Source organism: Simochromis diagramma, unplaced genomic scaffold (assembly GCF_900408965.1).
Source record: "Simochromis diagramma unplaced genomic scaffold, fSimDia1.1 OVJJ01000753.1, whole genome shotgun sequence".
Taxonomy (NCBI): Eukaryota; Metazoa; Chordata; class Actinopteri; order Cichliformes; family Cichlidae; genus Simochromis; species Simochromis diagramma.
In genome coordinates, this window is record NW_024387523.1 from 2927664 (window position 1) to 2942735 (window position 15072).

At 40.4% G+C, this 15072-nt stretch overlaps 3 protein-coding genes across 5 annotated transcripts; all 3 read left to right on the plus strand.

Moving 5' to 3' along the window:
* Nucleotides 1-19: 19 nt before the first annotated feature.
* LOC120726722 (apolipoprotein A-IV-like) lies at nucleotides 20-1455 on the plus strand. Of its 2 annotated transcripts, XM_040020548.1 has the most exons (4): nucleotides 20-276; nucleotides 355-408; nucleotides 505-658; nucleotides 780-1455. In XM_040020548.1, exons 2-4 carry the CDS (start codon nucleotides 369-371, stop codon nucleotides 1228-1230), a joined length of 645 nt encoding a protein of 214 aa, XP_039876482.1. In that variant the 5' UTR covers nucleotides 20-276; nucleotides 355-368; the 3' UTR covers nucleotides 1231-1455. The 2 variants fall into 2 exon arrangements, with proteins under 2 accessions (XP_039876482.1, XP_039876483.1); XM_040020549.1 differs by having other exon boundaries at nucleotides 20-408.
* Nucleotides 1456-4369: 2914 nt separating this feature from the next.
* Nucleotides 4370-6633, plus strand: apoea (apolipoprotein Ea). The gene is made up of 4 exons (XM_040020546.1): nucleotides 4370-4439; nucleotides 4807-4957; nucleotides 5603-5890; nucleotides 6195-6633. The coding sequence occupies exons 1-4, from the start codon at nucleotides 4397-4399 to the stop codon at nucleotides 6499-6501; spliced, it is 789 nt and encodes a 262-aa protein (XP_039876480.1). The 5' UTR covers nucleotides 4370-4396; the 3' UTR covers nucleotides 6502-6633.
* A 1292-nt stretch (nucleotides 6634-7925) lies between these two features.
* On the plus strand, nucleotides 7926-15072 carry msto1 (misato mitochondrial distribution and morphology regulator 1). Of its 2 annotated transcripts, none has more exons than XM_040020779.1 (14): nucleotides 7926-8149; nucleotides 9346-9475; nucleotides 9642-9711; nucleotides 10175-10250; nucleotides 10610-10667; nucleotides 10760-10916; nucleotides 11590-11704; nucleotides 11864-11998; nucleotides 12077-12229; nucleotides 12453-12584; nucleotides 12803-12987; nucleotides 13552-13656; nucleotides 13767-13879; nucleotides 13960-15072. In XM_040020779.1, the coding sequence occupies exons 1-14, from the start codon at nucleotides 8066-8068 to the stop codon at nucleotides 14217-14219; spliced, it is 1773 nt and encodes a 590-aa protein (XP_039876713.1). In that variant the 5' UTR covers nucleotides 7926-8065; the 3' UTR covers nucleotides 14220-15072. The 2 variants fall into 2 exon arrangements, with proteins under 2 accessions (XP_039876713.1, XP_039876714.1); XM_040020780.1 differs by having other exon boundaries at nucleotides 7927-8149; nucleotides 10763-10916.

Genomic DNA, 15072 nt, shown 5'->3' on the forward strand with positions numbered 1-15072 from the left:
AATTAAAGTTCTGATCATGTGTGAATTTGTAGATTTCCAAAATAAACACCAACATGTCAGTCATGTCAGGCAGTGAGAGAGGTCAGATGCTGCTCTGAAAGATGTGTGCAGTGACACTGTTAGCACTCCTGTGATGTGGAAGCAGCCATGACAGCACAGCACTCAGCGCTGGACTTTACTCCTGATTCCTCCACACGACCGGCTGCCTATATATACTGAGTCCTGACAGCACACGCAGCATTCAGCAGCTGATAGACTGAACAGAAGGTGCACCAGGTAGGACAGCAGTGAGATTTGTTGCCTTCTCTGACAAAAATCACCACAAACTGTTAATTTTACTGAGTTTCTTTACAGGTGCCGCGTCAGACATGAAGGTCCTCGTGGTTCTCGTCCTCGCCGTTTTCACTGGTGAGAGACTTCTCATCCATTATCTTTGATCAAGAAGTATTCATGATATTCACAAACAACAGTGAATGAGAAATGCTTTTGCCTCATTTCTCGTAGCTGGCTGCAATGCCAACGTCACATGGCACGACCAGCCCAAACAGAAGGCTGAAATGGTGAAAGATGCTTTCTGGGACTACGTTGCAAAGGTAACCGCGACCGCTGAGGAGTCCCTGAAGAAGATCAGAGAGTCCGAAATGGGACAGGAAATGAAGTAAGAGTCCTACAGTGCTTAAAAAGCTTGAATTTTGTGTTTCAAGTGGCTTTAGTTTATATTGACAGAAAAAACTTGAAGATGAAGAAGTTTTAATTCAAAGTTCTGCTTATCTCTGCAGCACCTTCATTGCAACAAGCACTGATGCCATCAACACGGTCACCAACACCCTGCGCACTCAGGTGGCTCCTCTGGCCCAGGACTTCATGTCTAAGTTCTCCCAGGAGGCAGAAAAGCTGAAGACCCAAATGGAGACGGATCTGGAAGCCGTGAGGGCCCGAATGCAGCCCTACACCGAGGAGCTGCTGGCCAAGGTGGAGGAGCTGAAGAAAGACACGGCCTCCTATGCTGAGGACCCAGAGGCCCTGAAGGCTGCCCTGCAGCAGAAGAGCCAGGAGCTGAAGATGCAGTTGGAGCAGAAAGTGAACCGGCTGCAGGCTCAGATGGTGCCCTACACAGAGGAGATAAAGGAGAAGATGCAGGAGAGCCTGGAGGAGTTTAAGAGGAGCTTTGAGGCCCAGATGACCCAGATAAGCCAGAAAATCAACGGTCTGATCCACGGGCGTGCTTAAAACTGACCCTGTAAATGGACTTGAATAAAAACTAGGTGTCAGATATTTTCTTCTGCCTTGTCATCAGTGATTGCTGCTAAATCAAGGTGGATTTTAATGTCTACATAGAAAACATAATACCTCATGTTACAGATTTTACATCTGTGAAAGAGCCTCTCGGGGCTCTTGGCTTACATGTTACATTTTACCTCTAAAAGTGTTATCTGACAAACAACAATAAACACATTCAAGGAACTTTTGGTCTTTTCTTTGTGTTAGAAAGAGAAAATACATGTGATGTTTAAAAAAATGTGCAAATGAAGTCAAGCACGGTCACCTTTATGTGTCTAACGAAATCTCACAAACACAGACCGAGCAAATCTGCAGAGAAAAAACAATCAAACGTTTAAATGATGAGCAGAAAAATCATCACCATCAGGTAACAAAATGCACTCAGCTGCCTCTTTTTTAAAAATTTACTGCCTCACTTGATCTGGTAGCCAGTGTTATCTGACTTTACATAGGTTTTGCTACTAGGTCAGACTGTTATCTCTGTGATAACTTTGATCTTCTGTTTGGCTCTTTCGGCGTGTTCACTGTTCAGGAAAGGTTAAGACAGATACAGCTGTTAATTCTGCTCATAGCAGTTCAACAGAAACGAGAAAGCTGCCCTGTATTTGTGGGTGAAACATCAAAAAGAACAATATTGCAGCAAACATTACACATGTTTTTTACTTTTTTTAAAAATTGCAGATTCTCCATAAACTATTGAGTACTTTTAAGTAGAACGAGTATGCAGGGAACCAAAGGACACCACAATGAAGAATGAGGCTTAGGGCTTGGAATCTCTAAGAGGGGAAATAAAGGGGACACAAAGACAAGACAAAGGAAGACAGCACAGTTTCTAAAAAAGCAACAAAGGAACAAAAGCTCAGTAAATACTGAACAAAACCATCAACCCCTCCACCCTCGCCCTGTCGGTGTGGCTGGTGATCATACCATTTTTTTCAGTAGGATTTAAGAAGAGAGCGACTGTGGGATTTTTCAATCAATGCATCGGGACGATATCTTTAACAGTACAGGGGCTCAGATTTGGTTGAACGTTTTCTCGTCACATGGTCACCAGTGATTTCATCATTTACACATTGTGTTTCTATCTTTGCCCTCATTCTTCTAACAAAATCGTCTAGCTCTCCACCTTTTTCCCATATCTTAAATATATGTTTTCACTGTCATGCAAACCAAATACTCACAGGGCCCAACCTCTGATTGGTAAGTAAACTTCTTTAAAAGTGTTTCCACATGCTGCCAAAATACTGTGGCATTAATTTAATTACAAAGCACAGAGTTTGTTTTATTGGTTACAAAGATAATTAATTACACTTTGTCAGAATATTGCAGTTTCCGGTTTGGTTTCTTTGCTGTTTCACTAAAAATATATATCAAATAAATATTAAACTTAATAAATAATGATAAAATTATTATTTAAATTGATAAATAAATAAAGGCATTCGTTTTTATTCATGTTAAGTGCCTTGTAACTCGTTAAAATAAAAGATCACATAACTTTTAGTGTTGCTGTTTTTATTTACTGATTTTTAGAGGTCAAAATAGAAGAAGAAAAAAATAAGACAAGCAAAACTGTTAAATCGATAAACTAAATAAATGCATAAAAACAATTTAGTGTGTAATAAATGCACTACTGAATATTATCTGTTTTAATTACACAATTTCAAACAGTAATGTCAACATGAAGTAATAAATTTAATAGTTTATTTGGCTGTTAAAAATAAATCAAACAACTACACACAATGTGCTTGGATTGAAATATTCCTTTATGATAAAATACATAAATGTTACTGTACAGTGCTTTACAAATGTATTATTGTAAGGTTTATGCCGCAGTATTAAACATGCTCATAATTACCAAAATATATTATACTTCTATATTTGTTCATCCACCAGTGCAACATCTTTAATCAAAATTATATATTTTTAATGCTAAAATATAATAATTTTGTTATCCATTATTTTTCACATTTACTATTTTAGAAAATAGCTGAAAAAACCAGTAAAGCATGTTATTATTTTTCGATTAAGATGCCAAATGACAGTAATTTAGTGCGATTCTTGAACAGAAAAAATAGTTTTAGTGGTTGAATGACATATTTGATTAATTTCTGACTTCTTACAAATAAAAAATAGAAAATAAAAATAGAAGTTTTTTTTGGTCTAAATATTTGTAAAGCAATATATTTGTATATTAGTGCAGATATCTTCATGACTTTTCTGATTTTTATTTTTATTTTTTGCATGTTATATGTTTAATGTATCACATTTTCTACATATATATTTAATAAGAAGAAGGCTACATGTAAGTTCCCACATCTGCAGACAATAAAGCTATTAACTTTGCTCTGTTCTGTGTCAAACTTGCTAACTGGAAAGTTTCCCATCTTATATCAGTCCTAGAAATGAACACAGTGGCAATTAAAGAAGACTTTGAACCAGATCCAATGAACAGTGATATCAAAAAAACGACCTTTAACCTCGTCATTGTTGTGCTGTCAGCTGGCACTGGCTGAAAAGGTCACGGTAAAAGAAAACCAAAAATCGTGTTTCTCTGATCATGTGATGGTGCTCGAGGCAGAGTGGCTGAAAGAATCACATTTTAGTTAACAAACTCAAACACAAGTTCAGCAGAAGATCCAGAGAGGAAGCCGTGAGTCCAAAAGTGTTTACTATTTCTGACCTGTGTCTGCACGTCTCCTTTCTGTGTGCGACGTGGAGCCAAAACGACACGCTCAGCAATAAAGTTACAACAACGCAGTCGGGAACTTCGGCCACGGGTCAGAATTCCTCTTGACATCCATGTGATTACATCAACAGCCCCCAAACTGTATAAATACTGGGAGACGAGCTCAGTCGTTCTCACAGACGTCACAGATCAGATCGCTGAGGTAAGATTACCGATCTGAAATCTTTAAAAGTCGAATTTCTTTTTGCAGTCCAAAATATTTGAATACTTATTAGATTCATTAATCAAATCAAATGAGAGTTAGATGATTTAGACAACAAAATGTTATGTATTTGTCAATAAAGGGTCTCTTGAATACGTTTTTTTTAGTCTTTTGTAACTAAAATTTATTTGTACATCATATTCCAGGTGTCCTAATCTCTGGTCATCATGAGGGTGTTTGCAGTAATCCTTGCACTGGCGGTCTTTTCAAGTGAGTTTATTGTCTATTTAGGGTCAAATAATAGAAAGAAAAGTGGATGCAAAGTAGAATACAGGAGTGAGAAGAAAATGAGGATGTAAGATGTAAGCTCCTGTTACATTTGGGGGCTTTTATTTTGCAAAAATGCGGCCTACACCAGCTCAACTTTTAGTTACATACTGAATAAAACAAACTATGCATTCTGCAGCTTTTTTAGTCATCAGAGTTGTCCTTTAACAGTTAAATGCTGCCATAGGTCCCAGATTTGACAAATTAAAACATAATTTTAAAGCCTTATACTACAATTTGCATCTTTTGATCAAAGATGGATAACCATTCAAAAGTGACCATTTGACATGTTTTCCTTTGTTCAAACCAGGCTGCCACGCACGAAGCTTGCTTCAGCAGGACTGGCAGGACAGCTGGGAAACCACAGTCGACAAGTTTAGGGATTACATCACGGACCTGAACTCAAAGGCTGATGTAGTGGTGAAGGACATCAAGAGCTCCCAGATCAGCAGGGAACTGGAGTGAGTTCGATTATTCCTGTAATCGTAGTCGAGCATACTGACTTTTATCAGTGCTGCTCGGCTGTCGGCTGCATTTAAATCACTAAAATTGTGATTAAAAATTGAATCCAGCTCATAGAATTTTATCCTTTATTAATATAAAACAGTAACATGCATAAATTGTCTCAGTCAGTGTCTCAGTTCAGCAGCCAGCCATTAATTTCAATATTTTTGTTAAAGTTTAAGTTCACAGAAATTTTCACTTCATAAATTAAATGCAAATTGCTTCTATCTAGTTACTAAAGTTTAACTCCACGACTTAGAAACACTGAATTTACAACAGGAACGCTCTTAACAAAATGGTGCTGGGCTTTGGCTTTGTTATATAACAGCAGAGTGTCAGAGTCTGATCAGCAGGTTGCAGTGAGGTGAGACATTTTGAGAGCTGAACTTTGGCCTGTGCGTCTCCTGAGTTTTGCTTTAGTCCTACAGTTTACCGAATCTTTCTCAGTGTTTCAATTAAAATCTGCTGATATTTCTACTTATCTTAAATGATTCAGTGCATCCAGAGCTAATGTGATGCTTTACCCCCTTTGGATCCTGAATGCATCAAAACCACAGACAAAACCTCTAAACCGATCCATCTCCTCTCCCGTCCATGAACAGCACCCTGATCCAGGACAGCATGGCCGAGCTGGCCATGTACAAGGATGACCTGCAGACCAAGCTGGCTCCCTACACTCAAGAAGCCGCAGATCGTCTGGGCAAAGACCTGCAGCTCATGGCCGACAAACTCCGTGAACACATGACTGAGGCCCGAGAGCAGATGGACAAGTACGTCCAGGAGCTTCAGACCATGATGGAGCAGAACACCGACGACGTCAGGAGCAGAATTGCCACCTACACCCGTAAAATGAAGAAGCGCCTCAGCAAGGACACACAGGAGATCAAGAGGTGAGTGGGACAACCTCACCAGAAAAATAACAACATTTGGGGGGTTTTAACAGTGTAGAAAAACAAAGGAACAGATAGTGAGTGGATTATTCAGGTGAAATAACCCAAACTCAGCTCAGATATTAGGATTTGATGCTTTTTAGCTGGTGAATTTAAAATGTAAGAAACATTTTGGTGTGAAAGAAGGAAAGAATTTGACCTTGGTGGGAACTTTTACCACTTTTTTGTCTATTTTTCAGTTTGACTTAATGTCTTAATGATTAAGCTATTAATAAGCATATAAATATAAACATGTATTTTTCAGACACGTCACAGAGTATTTCGAGGAGCTTCAGTCCCGCACCTCTGAGAACGTGGAGGACCTGAAGACTAGACTGGACCCTTACTTTGCTCAGGTGCGAGACAACGCCCAGACAAAGATCACCACCCTGAAGGACCTGCTGACGTCTCAGATGGAGAACATGAAGCTCAAGATTCAGAATACAGCTGAGGACATCAAAGATCGCCTTGAGGACACCACTGACAACCTGCGATCCACCCTGAAGGGGAAGATGCAGGATGTGCGCGACATTTTTCAGTCCTTTGTGTCCTATTTCAGTGGAAGCCAGTAAACCCTACAACTAGCCTGGACTGCTCATTTATCCATCGCTTCATAAGTTAAAACCCTAATTCAACAGTTTAAAGTCATCAAATGTGTTTGTTCGACCACTCCCTGTGACTTTAATAAAAACCAGCTGCTCACATTTGAGTTCTCTGTAATGTCTTCAGACAGCTCATTTGCAGTCTTCTCTCACATTCAAACACCTGATTTAAAAGAGTTACACTTTGATGAGATGAACATCCTGAAAACAAGACAAAGACTACTTCCTGCAGAGCATATGGACACTGGAAAATAAATAACTTTGTGTTTGAAAGTTATTTTTGCCTTTGACTGCTACGCTTTGTTAAAAGCGACATATAAATTGCACAGAACATTTTCCTACACATCAAATGGTATGCCATCATAAGCATATTAAAGATTCTACAGTAGAAAATATACCTTTTTTAAAATCCCATTATTATGATAACTAAAACCTGAAATTTAAACTTGAATAATATCTTAGTTAACCGAAGTAAAAATAAAAACTGCACTTCTGAAAGAAAAACGGGATCTTGAATTGTTTTGTGTGCTCATAAAATAAACCAAAAGACAAAACATATACAAATAATTCGTTTTAATTATTAGTTTTGCCTTTAGTGTATTTGCTTGCTTAGAATTCTGATGTCTTCAAAAAGGGTTTATTTTAAATGTGCGTTCTCATCTAAGTTTTTGTACCTGGCCATGTTTTTATAAAAAAGAAACTAAATCAAGCAAATCCATTCAGGAAACTCATTGAAACTAAACTTCATTAAAATAAATAAATTAAAAAAATAAAACGTAAAAATAAAAAAGCCTGGTTAGTAAATATAAATAACTGATCGTCACTTTAAGTTCAGGGAGCGTGGATATTTGAATAATTATCTGAAAGGTTCTGCATCAGCTGTACACAAACACAAAGTACTTTGGGTAAACCTTCTACAAACTTATGTCATACATTTAAAAACAAAAAACAAAACAAAACAATTAAACTTTAACCAGAAAGTTAGTTGTTTGACCGAAGTCAGAAGTGGCAGAGGAATTTCTGAGGCTGGTGCACCTATCATATAATTTCTCTAGATCCTCTACTTTTATACTTATCCATCAAATCATTCTCAAAGCAAACATCACATTACCTAAAAATGTATATAAACATATTTATTACTCATAACTCATATTATTGTGTTCACTATTGCATTATTTTAAAAAGCATCAGATGAGTTTTAATATAAATATTTGTCACATACTCTTTGAGTGTTTGAAACAGTCTAATAAACAATCAAACTACTGTAACCAATGGTCCAACTGATGGTCCAACCATCCCGTACTGTACGGGATGGTTGGACCCCACGTGAATATAAGGCACAGTGAAACCAAACTATCATACTGACGTCGCTGATCCATCCAATCACATTTCGTCTTACTCTCCTGTCAGCCAATGGCTTGCAGCCGTCGCCGCTGCTAGCTCGTCTCCTCTCAGTGCCGTCAATTCTAAACATGCCCATCATGCTCGTAGTTGTGGGCTTTATCTTCTGTCTTGCGTGTTGATTTTCGTCACGATGAGCAGCCTCTGCAGAGAGGTGATCACCCTCCAGCTCGGACATTACTCCAACTTTGCGGGAACTCACTGGTGGAATTTACAGGTGAGGAGTGCGCGTGCAAGGCTAACGTTAGGCTAGCTGGCTAACGTTAGCTGTGCATGTGTTGTCAAACTTGTGAGCTTGCTGTGAACCGTTAGCTCTGGTTAGTCTCAGTTTGACAGACTGGGACACGAAGTATGGTCAAACTGACCAGCATGGCATTGACCATAAACAGAGGCATAGCCGCCAACAGTTGTGTGGCTAAAGCTGCTGAATTAGCAGGTTAGCAAACTGTTACGAGCTTTTCATAAAAAACACTCAGAACTGTTACCTGAGCATTTAGGTCCATAATTTGTTGGTCCAAGATTTAAAGCAAATATTATTATATATATAGTCTCCCCATTTTCAAAGGCTCTAGCTCAATTAAAAAGTTTTCGTATTTCAAAACATAAGGTTTATTTTTAATAAATGGATAAAGATCCAAAATTGGACCTCATCAAATGTGTTGTTCTCCCCATCTCCTTTTAGGTGCTCTATATCAAGCTATTCCTTTAGCCACCCTCAGTTGCTGCTTGTTTGTCGGTCTCTCTGCTTTTTGTTTTGTCTTCAGTAGCTAAAAAATAAAAACGCTGAATTGGGTTGAAATCATGTGACTGACTTGGTCATGGAGGAATACTTAAGGTTGCTTTTGCAGGATGATTTGGGGGTCATTATTCTTTTACACTGTGAAGTGCTGTCTAATAAATTTTCCAGCTTTTGGCTCAACTGAGCAGAAAGTACAGGCCTGTACACATCAGCATCCATCCTGTTACTTTTGTCAAGTCACATCATTAGCGAACACTCATGACCTGGTTCCACTGTCAGCCATATGTGCCCAATGCAACAACACTGCCTCTCCCATGTTTGACAGATACTGTGGTATGCTTGGGATGACAATCAGTGTCTCTCCTTCTCCTTACTTTTCTCTTCCAGTGTTCTGGTTCAAGTTGATCTAGGTTTCATCTGTGCAAAGATTTCTTCATTTCCCCCCCAGATTTGTGCTCTTTTAAATGTTTTCTGGTGAAGTCTAAACTGGTGTTCTTGTTCGACCATGTAATCAGTGGGTTGCACCTTACTGTCAACTTGTTGTATATACATTCATGAACGGGACTGTTGATTGTTAACAATGATACGTTTGCTTTGTGAATTTCTGTAAGCATTGTTCGATCGCTTTGACCGTGCTAGCAGATAAACAGAGGTGCTCCTCTCTTTGTTTGCAGGATGCATCTTTATCGTACGATCCGGAGTCACCGCCAGGTGAGATCCAGAGCGATGTCGTGTTTCGTGAAGGACAGACTCTGGGCGGCCACGTCACCTACACACCACGACTCATTGCCATGGATCTCAAAGGTAACTTGCTTTTAGAAATACTGGAAACTTTGTGTCTTTACTTTGTCCAGTTTACTGACTGAAATATAATATGTTAGCATTAATTTAGAGCACTTGTTACAAAGTTGTTGTTTTTTTGTTGTTTTTTTTGGTGAATTCTGACCGTCTTTCTCTCATTCTGTAACAGGAAGTCTTCGTACTCTGCGACAGGAGGGAAGTTTGTACGATGCAGGCAAGGACACGTCTGCTGTCACATGGTAAACAAGACCCTCTCTATTTGTTTTCTGCCTGGTATAACAAATTTTATTTGTGTTGTTTTCTGGTTTCAACACTGTCACATGTTGTTTTTTTTTTGTTTTTGTTTTTTTTGGTCTGTTTATTTGTTTACATATGGATATTTATCTACATTTAAATCTATTTATCTATAGGACAAATCAAATCCTATAGCATATCCCTTTTTTACCCTGTGGTGATAAAAGGAATGAGTATTTGTAGTCACCCCACTGGGCAGGTGGTATGGACACTTTGTGAATACGATGACATGAAAATGAGCCAATGGAGGACTTTGTAATTGATACCATAGGTGAATCTGCTAGGATGCTAAGGGGTTGCACTGACAGTCGCCATTATTCTTAACTAATCCATTTATTACATGCACTGGTCCTAAGACTGTTCATATTTAGTGTATATACTGAAAACTTTTTTTTTTTAATTTGGCAGGGATGGAAGTATCACTATGCACGAAGAAAGTCCTCCTGCAAAGAACTCCTTCCTTGAAGACCTTGATAAGTTGGATGTGAGTATTTCAAGTAGAAATGAAAACTAACACAAAGAGATTTTCACAACAAACACACACATTACAGTTATAGTCGGGTCGAAGCGTGTCGTGCCCTGGACTGCTTGAAGGGACTCGCATACATGCGTGTCATCACTGACTGCGACCAGGTTACAGATCACCGTTGCTTGCTCTCTTTGTAAAAATCCCTATAAGTAAGTAATAAATAAGGACGCACTGCTGTGTGTCATAGCTTCCCAAATTAATCCACAGAATGCAATAAGTGATGAAACTGGCTGTGCGAGAGCAAATTTCCAGGAAAAAAAATAGCTCAATAGAGACGTCTCCAAAGAGCCCGTCATTCTGTTCTTTGTGTCTAGAAAGGAGAGATACTCGCAGAGGCTGATTTTCCCTCCAGCTCCCAGCCTCAGTGCTCAGGTATGAAAACCTCTCAACCAAACGTGCATGAAATAACAAGTTTCTGTACCAAAATCATCACATGAGCTTAAAAAAAACCCAATCTCTCCCAGCAGCAAGGTCACTGAGTGTGGATACAGTGAACAGCCACCTGGCTAGAGTACAGAAGAGCTACAGGCTGGAGTGCAGCGTGAAGGTCTGGTCTGACTTCCTCAGGATCCACCTGCACCCTCGGACCATCTCGGTCATCCACCAGTACAACCACGATGGGTAAGGCGGGTGCAACATTACCTGTAGTTTGTTGATGCTTCTTACTTTGAACCTCTAAAGGAGTCAGAGCCATAACTTCAACATAAAAACTGCAGGTGCAGAATTTCCTGTCACATCTCATCGAAACAGCTTAAAATGTTTGGGAAATGTTCCCAATATTTTCCAAACCTCATTATGCAAACTGTTGTATGTTGTCATCAAAGAAGTTTCTCCAGATCTAGATTATTATGACAGAGAAAACTTTTTATATATTAGACCACAAAATAAGAGTGGAAGGCCCTCACCTGCGTTTCACCACTAGATGTCAGCCTTCCCTCACAATCAGGATTAAAACTGACTGTTCTCTGTGGGTCAGTATGGAAGAAAAGGCAGAAAATGTATAAACAAGTTTATTATAAAACTTCACGTATCCAAGCTGTCATTTTTTGTTTTATTAAAGTAATTAGACGAAACCTGAATACTTTAGAATAAAATGAAAGAACATTCAGTTAGTTTTCTAAATTAATTCTATTCTTAAATTGGTTGACAGAATGAAATAAAGCATTAAATTAAATCTAAAACATACCCACAACTGCTTCTCCACCACACTTAAAAAGGCTTCTTGAGACTTGCTGACTTACAGTTATGAGGTATTTAAACTGAGTGCTTTATATTTGCTTTTATGGGCGTTCAGAGAGGCTCACCGTCTGGAGGCTTTCGGCCAGGGCGAGTCTCTCCTCCAGGGGTCGGTGCTCGAGGAGCTGGAGGACAGGCTGCACTTCTTTGTGGAGGAGTGCGATTACCTTCAGGTAACTCTTCCATTTCACTCTCCCCTATAATTAGAAATATTTTTTTGTACTGTAAGACCTTTAAAAAGATGCTAATCAAAGTTTACTTGTACACCATTTCGTATCTGCCATCTTCTTGCATATCTCTTTGTGCTTCCTCAATCCTTTTTTTCCTTTCAGGGCTTCCAGGTGCTGTGCGACTTGGCTGATGGCTTTGCAGGTCTGGGGTCGAAGGTCACTGAGCTGCTTCACGACTCTTACGGAGGAAGGGGCATCCTAACCTGGGGGTTGTTACCCGTCAGTCACCCAGATTCAGTGAGTGTCTCTTTCTTTAAAAGCAAATGTTTTGTAACGCGGCTTCTTTATTTATATTTGTTGTCTCTGTTTGAACAGACGCCAGTGAAGGATCTCTACCGCCTGCTGAACTGCACTTTAGGGATGGTACACATGGCCAGTCACAGTTCTTTGTTCTGCCCGTTGACCTTGCGAGGTGGTCTGGGAAGACGACCGTCCTCTCCCACGACGTTCACCCACCTCAGTTATGATGTGAGACTGGCTGCAGTACTATTATTGTGTCATTTGGTCAACAAGCAATTATTTTAAGACCTTGTACCGACTTATTTTATGTTCTATCCAAATGTAAGCACTCAAACTTTAAACTTTGGCACAGCTCTGATTAAAGAGATAATTCAACTCATAGACACACAGTTTACATGTGCAGGTATGCAGGATTATATATAAACATGTATCTGTCTGTCTTCTGTGCCAGCCCTCACTGTGGTACCACTCCAGTTCTGTCCTGGCTTTGGCATTGGACACCCTTACCGCACCTTACAGGCTGAGGAACAACAGCGTCCCCATGTGGCAGTTGGCAGATGACCTGGCTGTATCAGGGAGGAAGGTATTTAACAATTGTTCATATATATATATATTTTTTTCTCCCCCTTCAGCAAATATTATTTTTATTTTTATTTTTTTAATCAAGTCATGAAAGGAACTAGCTCGAAGCTCTATAGGTATATAAAGGACATGAAGTCTCACAAGCTAGCTGGATGTTGCAGCTAGGTTATTTATCTGTGGAGATGCCTGAGATTATGGTAACCAATGTTTAAATCACAGGTCGTGGCTGCTTATGGTGCCGTCCCCTTTCCCATGATGCACGGCTCCTCTCTCCCTGACGCCCTGAGCACATACACCGACGTACTGCCGTGGAGGCCTCTGTCTGGGTGCGCTGAAGCAGGAGACGGCCGATGCTACGGCCAGTGGGCGACGCTCAAAGGCTTCGAAGGCCAGAAACTCATCAGGTCAGAACGAAGTTATTGAGTCAGTTATATTCTACTCTGACTCTTTAGTTTAAGTTTGCTTCTGCCCCTACGAAATTACCACTGACCTTCTTCATCTATGATAGCTGGTGTGTGATAGACCCCAGCCTCAGAGCTTGTTCCTGTGCTGCATTGATTAGTGCCTTTCTCCACTCGGGTGGATATCTCCCCCCTGAACGTTGTCCTGGGTCCCCCTTGCTGTAGCATTCATATTTATCTCTCTCCCTCATGTCCAACTCTTCATACTGGAGGCTTATTTAGCATAAAGGGTCTAGCCTAGGACCCTTACTGGATACAGGCGCCTCAGCTGGGTACCTGATAACAGGTGTTGTCCAGCTCTTCATACTGGAAACCCGTTCTTGGATGTCTGCCACTGTGATGGTTACTGGACCCTCTTCGGGGAGGTTGCTCTGGTGTCTTTATGCTAATGACTTTGGGTTAAACTTCAGCTAAGGTTGTGAATGACAGTTTTGTCAACATTTTTGAATAAACAACTTGTAGCAACATGCTTTTTTTCCCCCCCCCCCCTAATTCTCTTTTCACCAGCTCGCTGGCTGCAGGAACTAAACCGCCCACTCCTCTGCACAGTCTCCACAGCGGTGAGGACGTCCTGGCTTCCTACATCAGATCCTTCTATCCTTCAGCTCCTCTGTGAGTCTCTGCACTGACACGTGACACTTGCTATTTCTTTTTTTTTTTCTTCTAACAAATTCTCATCTCTCACCCTTGCTCTCTCCATCATCTTGTCATCCCTGTCTCAGGGCTCTGCAGCTGGTTTCTACTCCCAGTGAGCTGGCACCACCTTTCCCGCAGATATTCAGTCAATCCCTCGGTGCTCAGGGCTTCCTGGAGGGCCAGCCGCCCCCGCCTGGCAGTGAGTGTTTTTCTGTTTTTGTCTGTGTGTAACGCAGAGCCGTTCTACTATAGGTTTTCATGAATGATCTTTCTCTGCAGGTACGCCCCGTGTCGTCTCATCCGTACCCGTCATGACTTCCCTCCAGTCGGGTCCTGCGCTCGACCCCTGGCTCTCCGAGCTGCATCGCGGTGTGAGTGCTTTCGACATCCGCCGTGTTGCCCCCAGCTTCCTTTCTCAAGGGCCTGAAGTGTCAGACTACCAGGAGGCCCTGGAGCAGCTGCGCCTGCTGGCCCGGTGTTACAGAGACGACAGCAGAGGCGTGATGCGCTCTTCCTCCGAGGAAGAGGACGATGACTGAAGTTGGCTAGCGCGACTTGTATCTGCCTGCTTTGTTTACCAGCCTGCATGCTGTCAGCCTGATGCAGGGAGATAGAGGAGCTGTGCTCTGCTGTGTGAAAGGATGAGGACTGAAGTAATGGGTGACAGAAAAGAGGAAGTTCTGCCCATGTAGTTTGTAATTCAATGACTGTTCATATGTAATTAAAAGTATTTTATACAAAATGCACATCATAGGACTGTATTTACATAAAGACGTAGCTTTCACCACAGGTTGCATAGATTGTAGCATTCACAGCTCTCAGAGCAAAGAAAGGGACTCTTTGTTTGTTTGTTTGTTTGTTTTCTGCGGCCTCAAATGAACAGTAAACTGTTGAACATGCTTTGGGGTTTTTTGTAATTTGTCCAAAGCAGAATCAACTAATTTGGGGTTTAATGGGACATTTAGTATCCTCGGCCAAGTCTGCCTGTTTGTGCTGCAAACCTTTCATAGAACATCATAAAAAATTAAAAATTCCCCCTCAAAGGAAAACATAAGACCAAGGAAATAATGAATGCATTCACACTGGGCGCCTTAATCACATGACAGCAGATGTTGATGTGAGTCTTCTGTGTTAAAACCACAATTTGCTTAAGATGGGATTACAAAAAGCACTTCTTAGACACTTGTTTAATGCATTTCATGACAAAAATATAAATTGCCATGGTTGTAATAACATTTAAAAATGGAATAAAGAGCCTATAAAGTTAAACAAATATTTGTAATGCTTATCATCTGGTTCATGCTGGATCAATAATCCAGCGCACGTCCTGCCTTTAATAAAGCTTTCTGTGATTTAGGTCAAACTAAAGTATTAAAAAATGTAAATGACTAA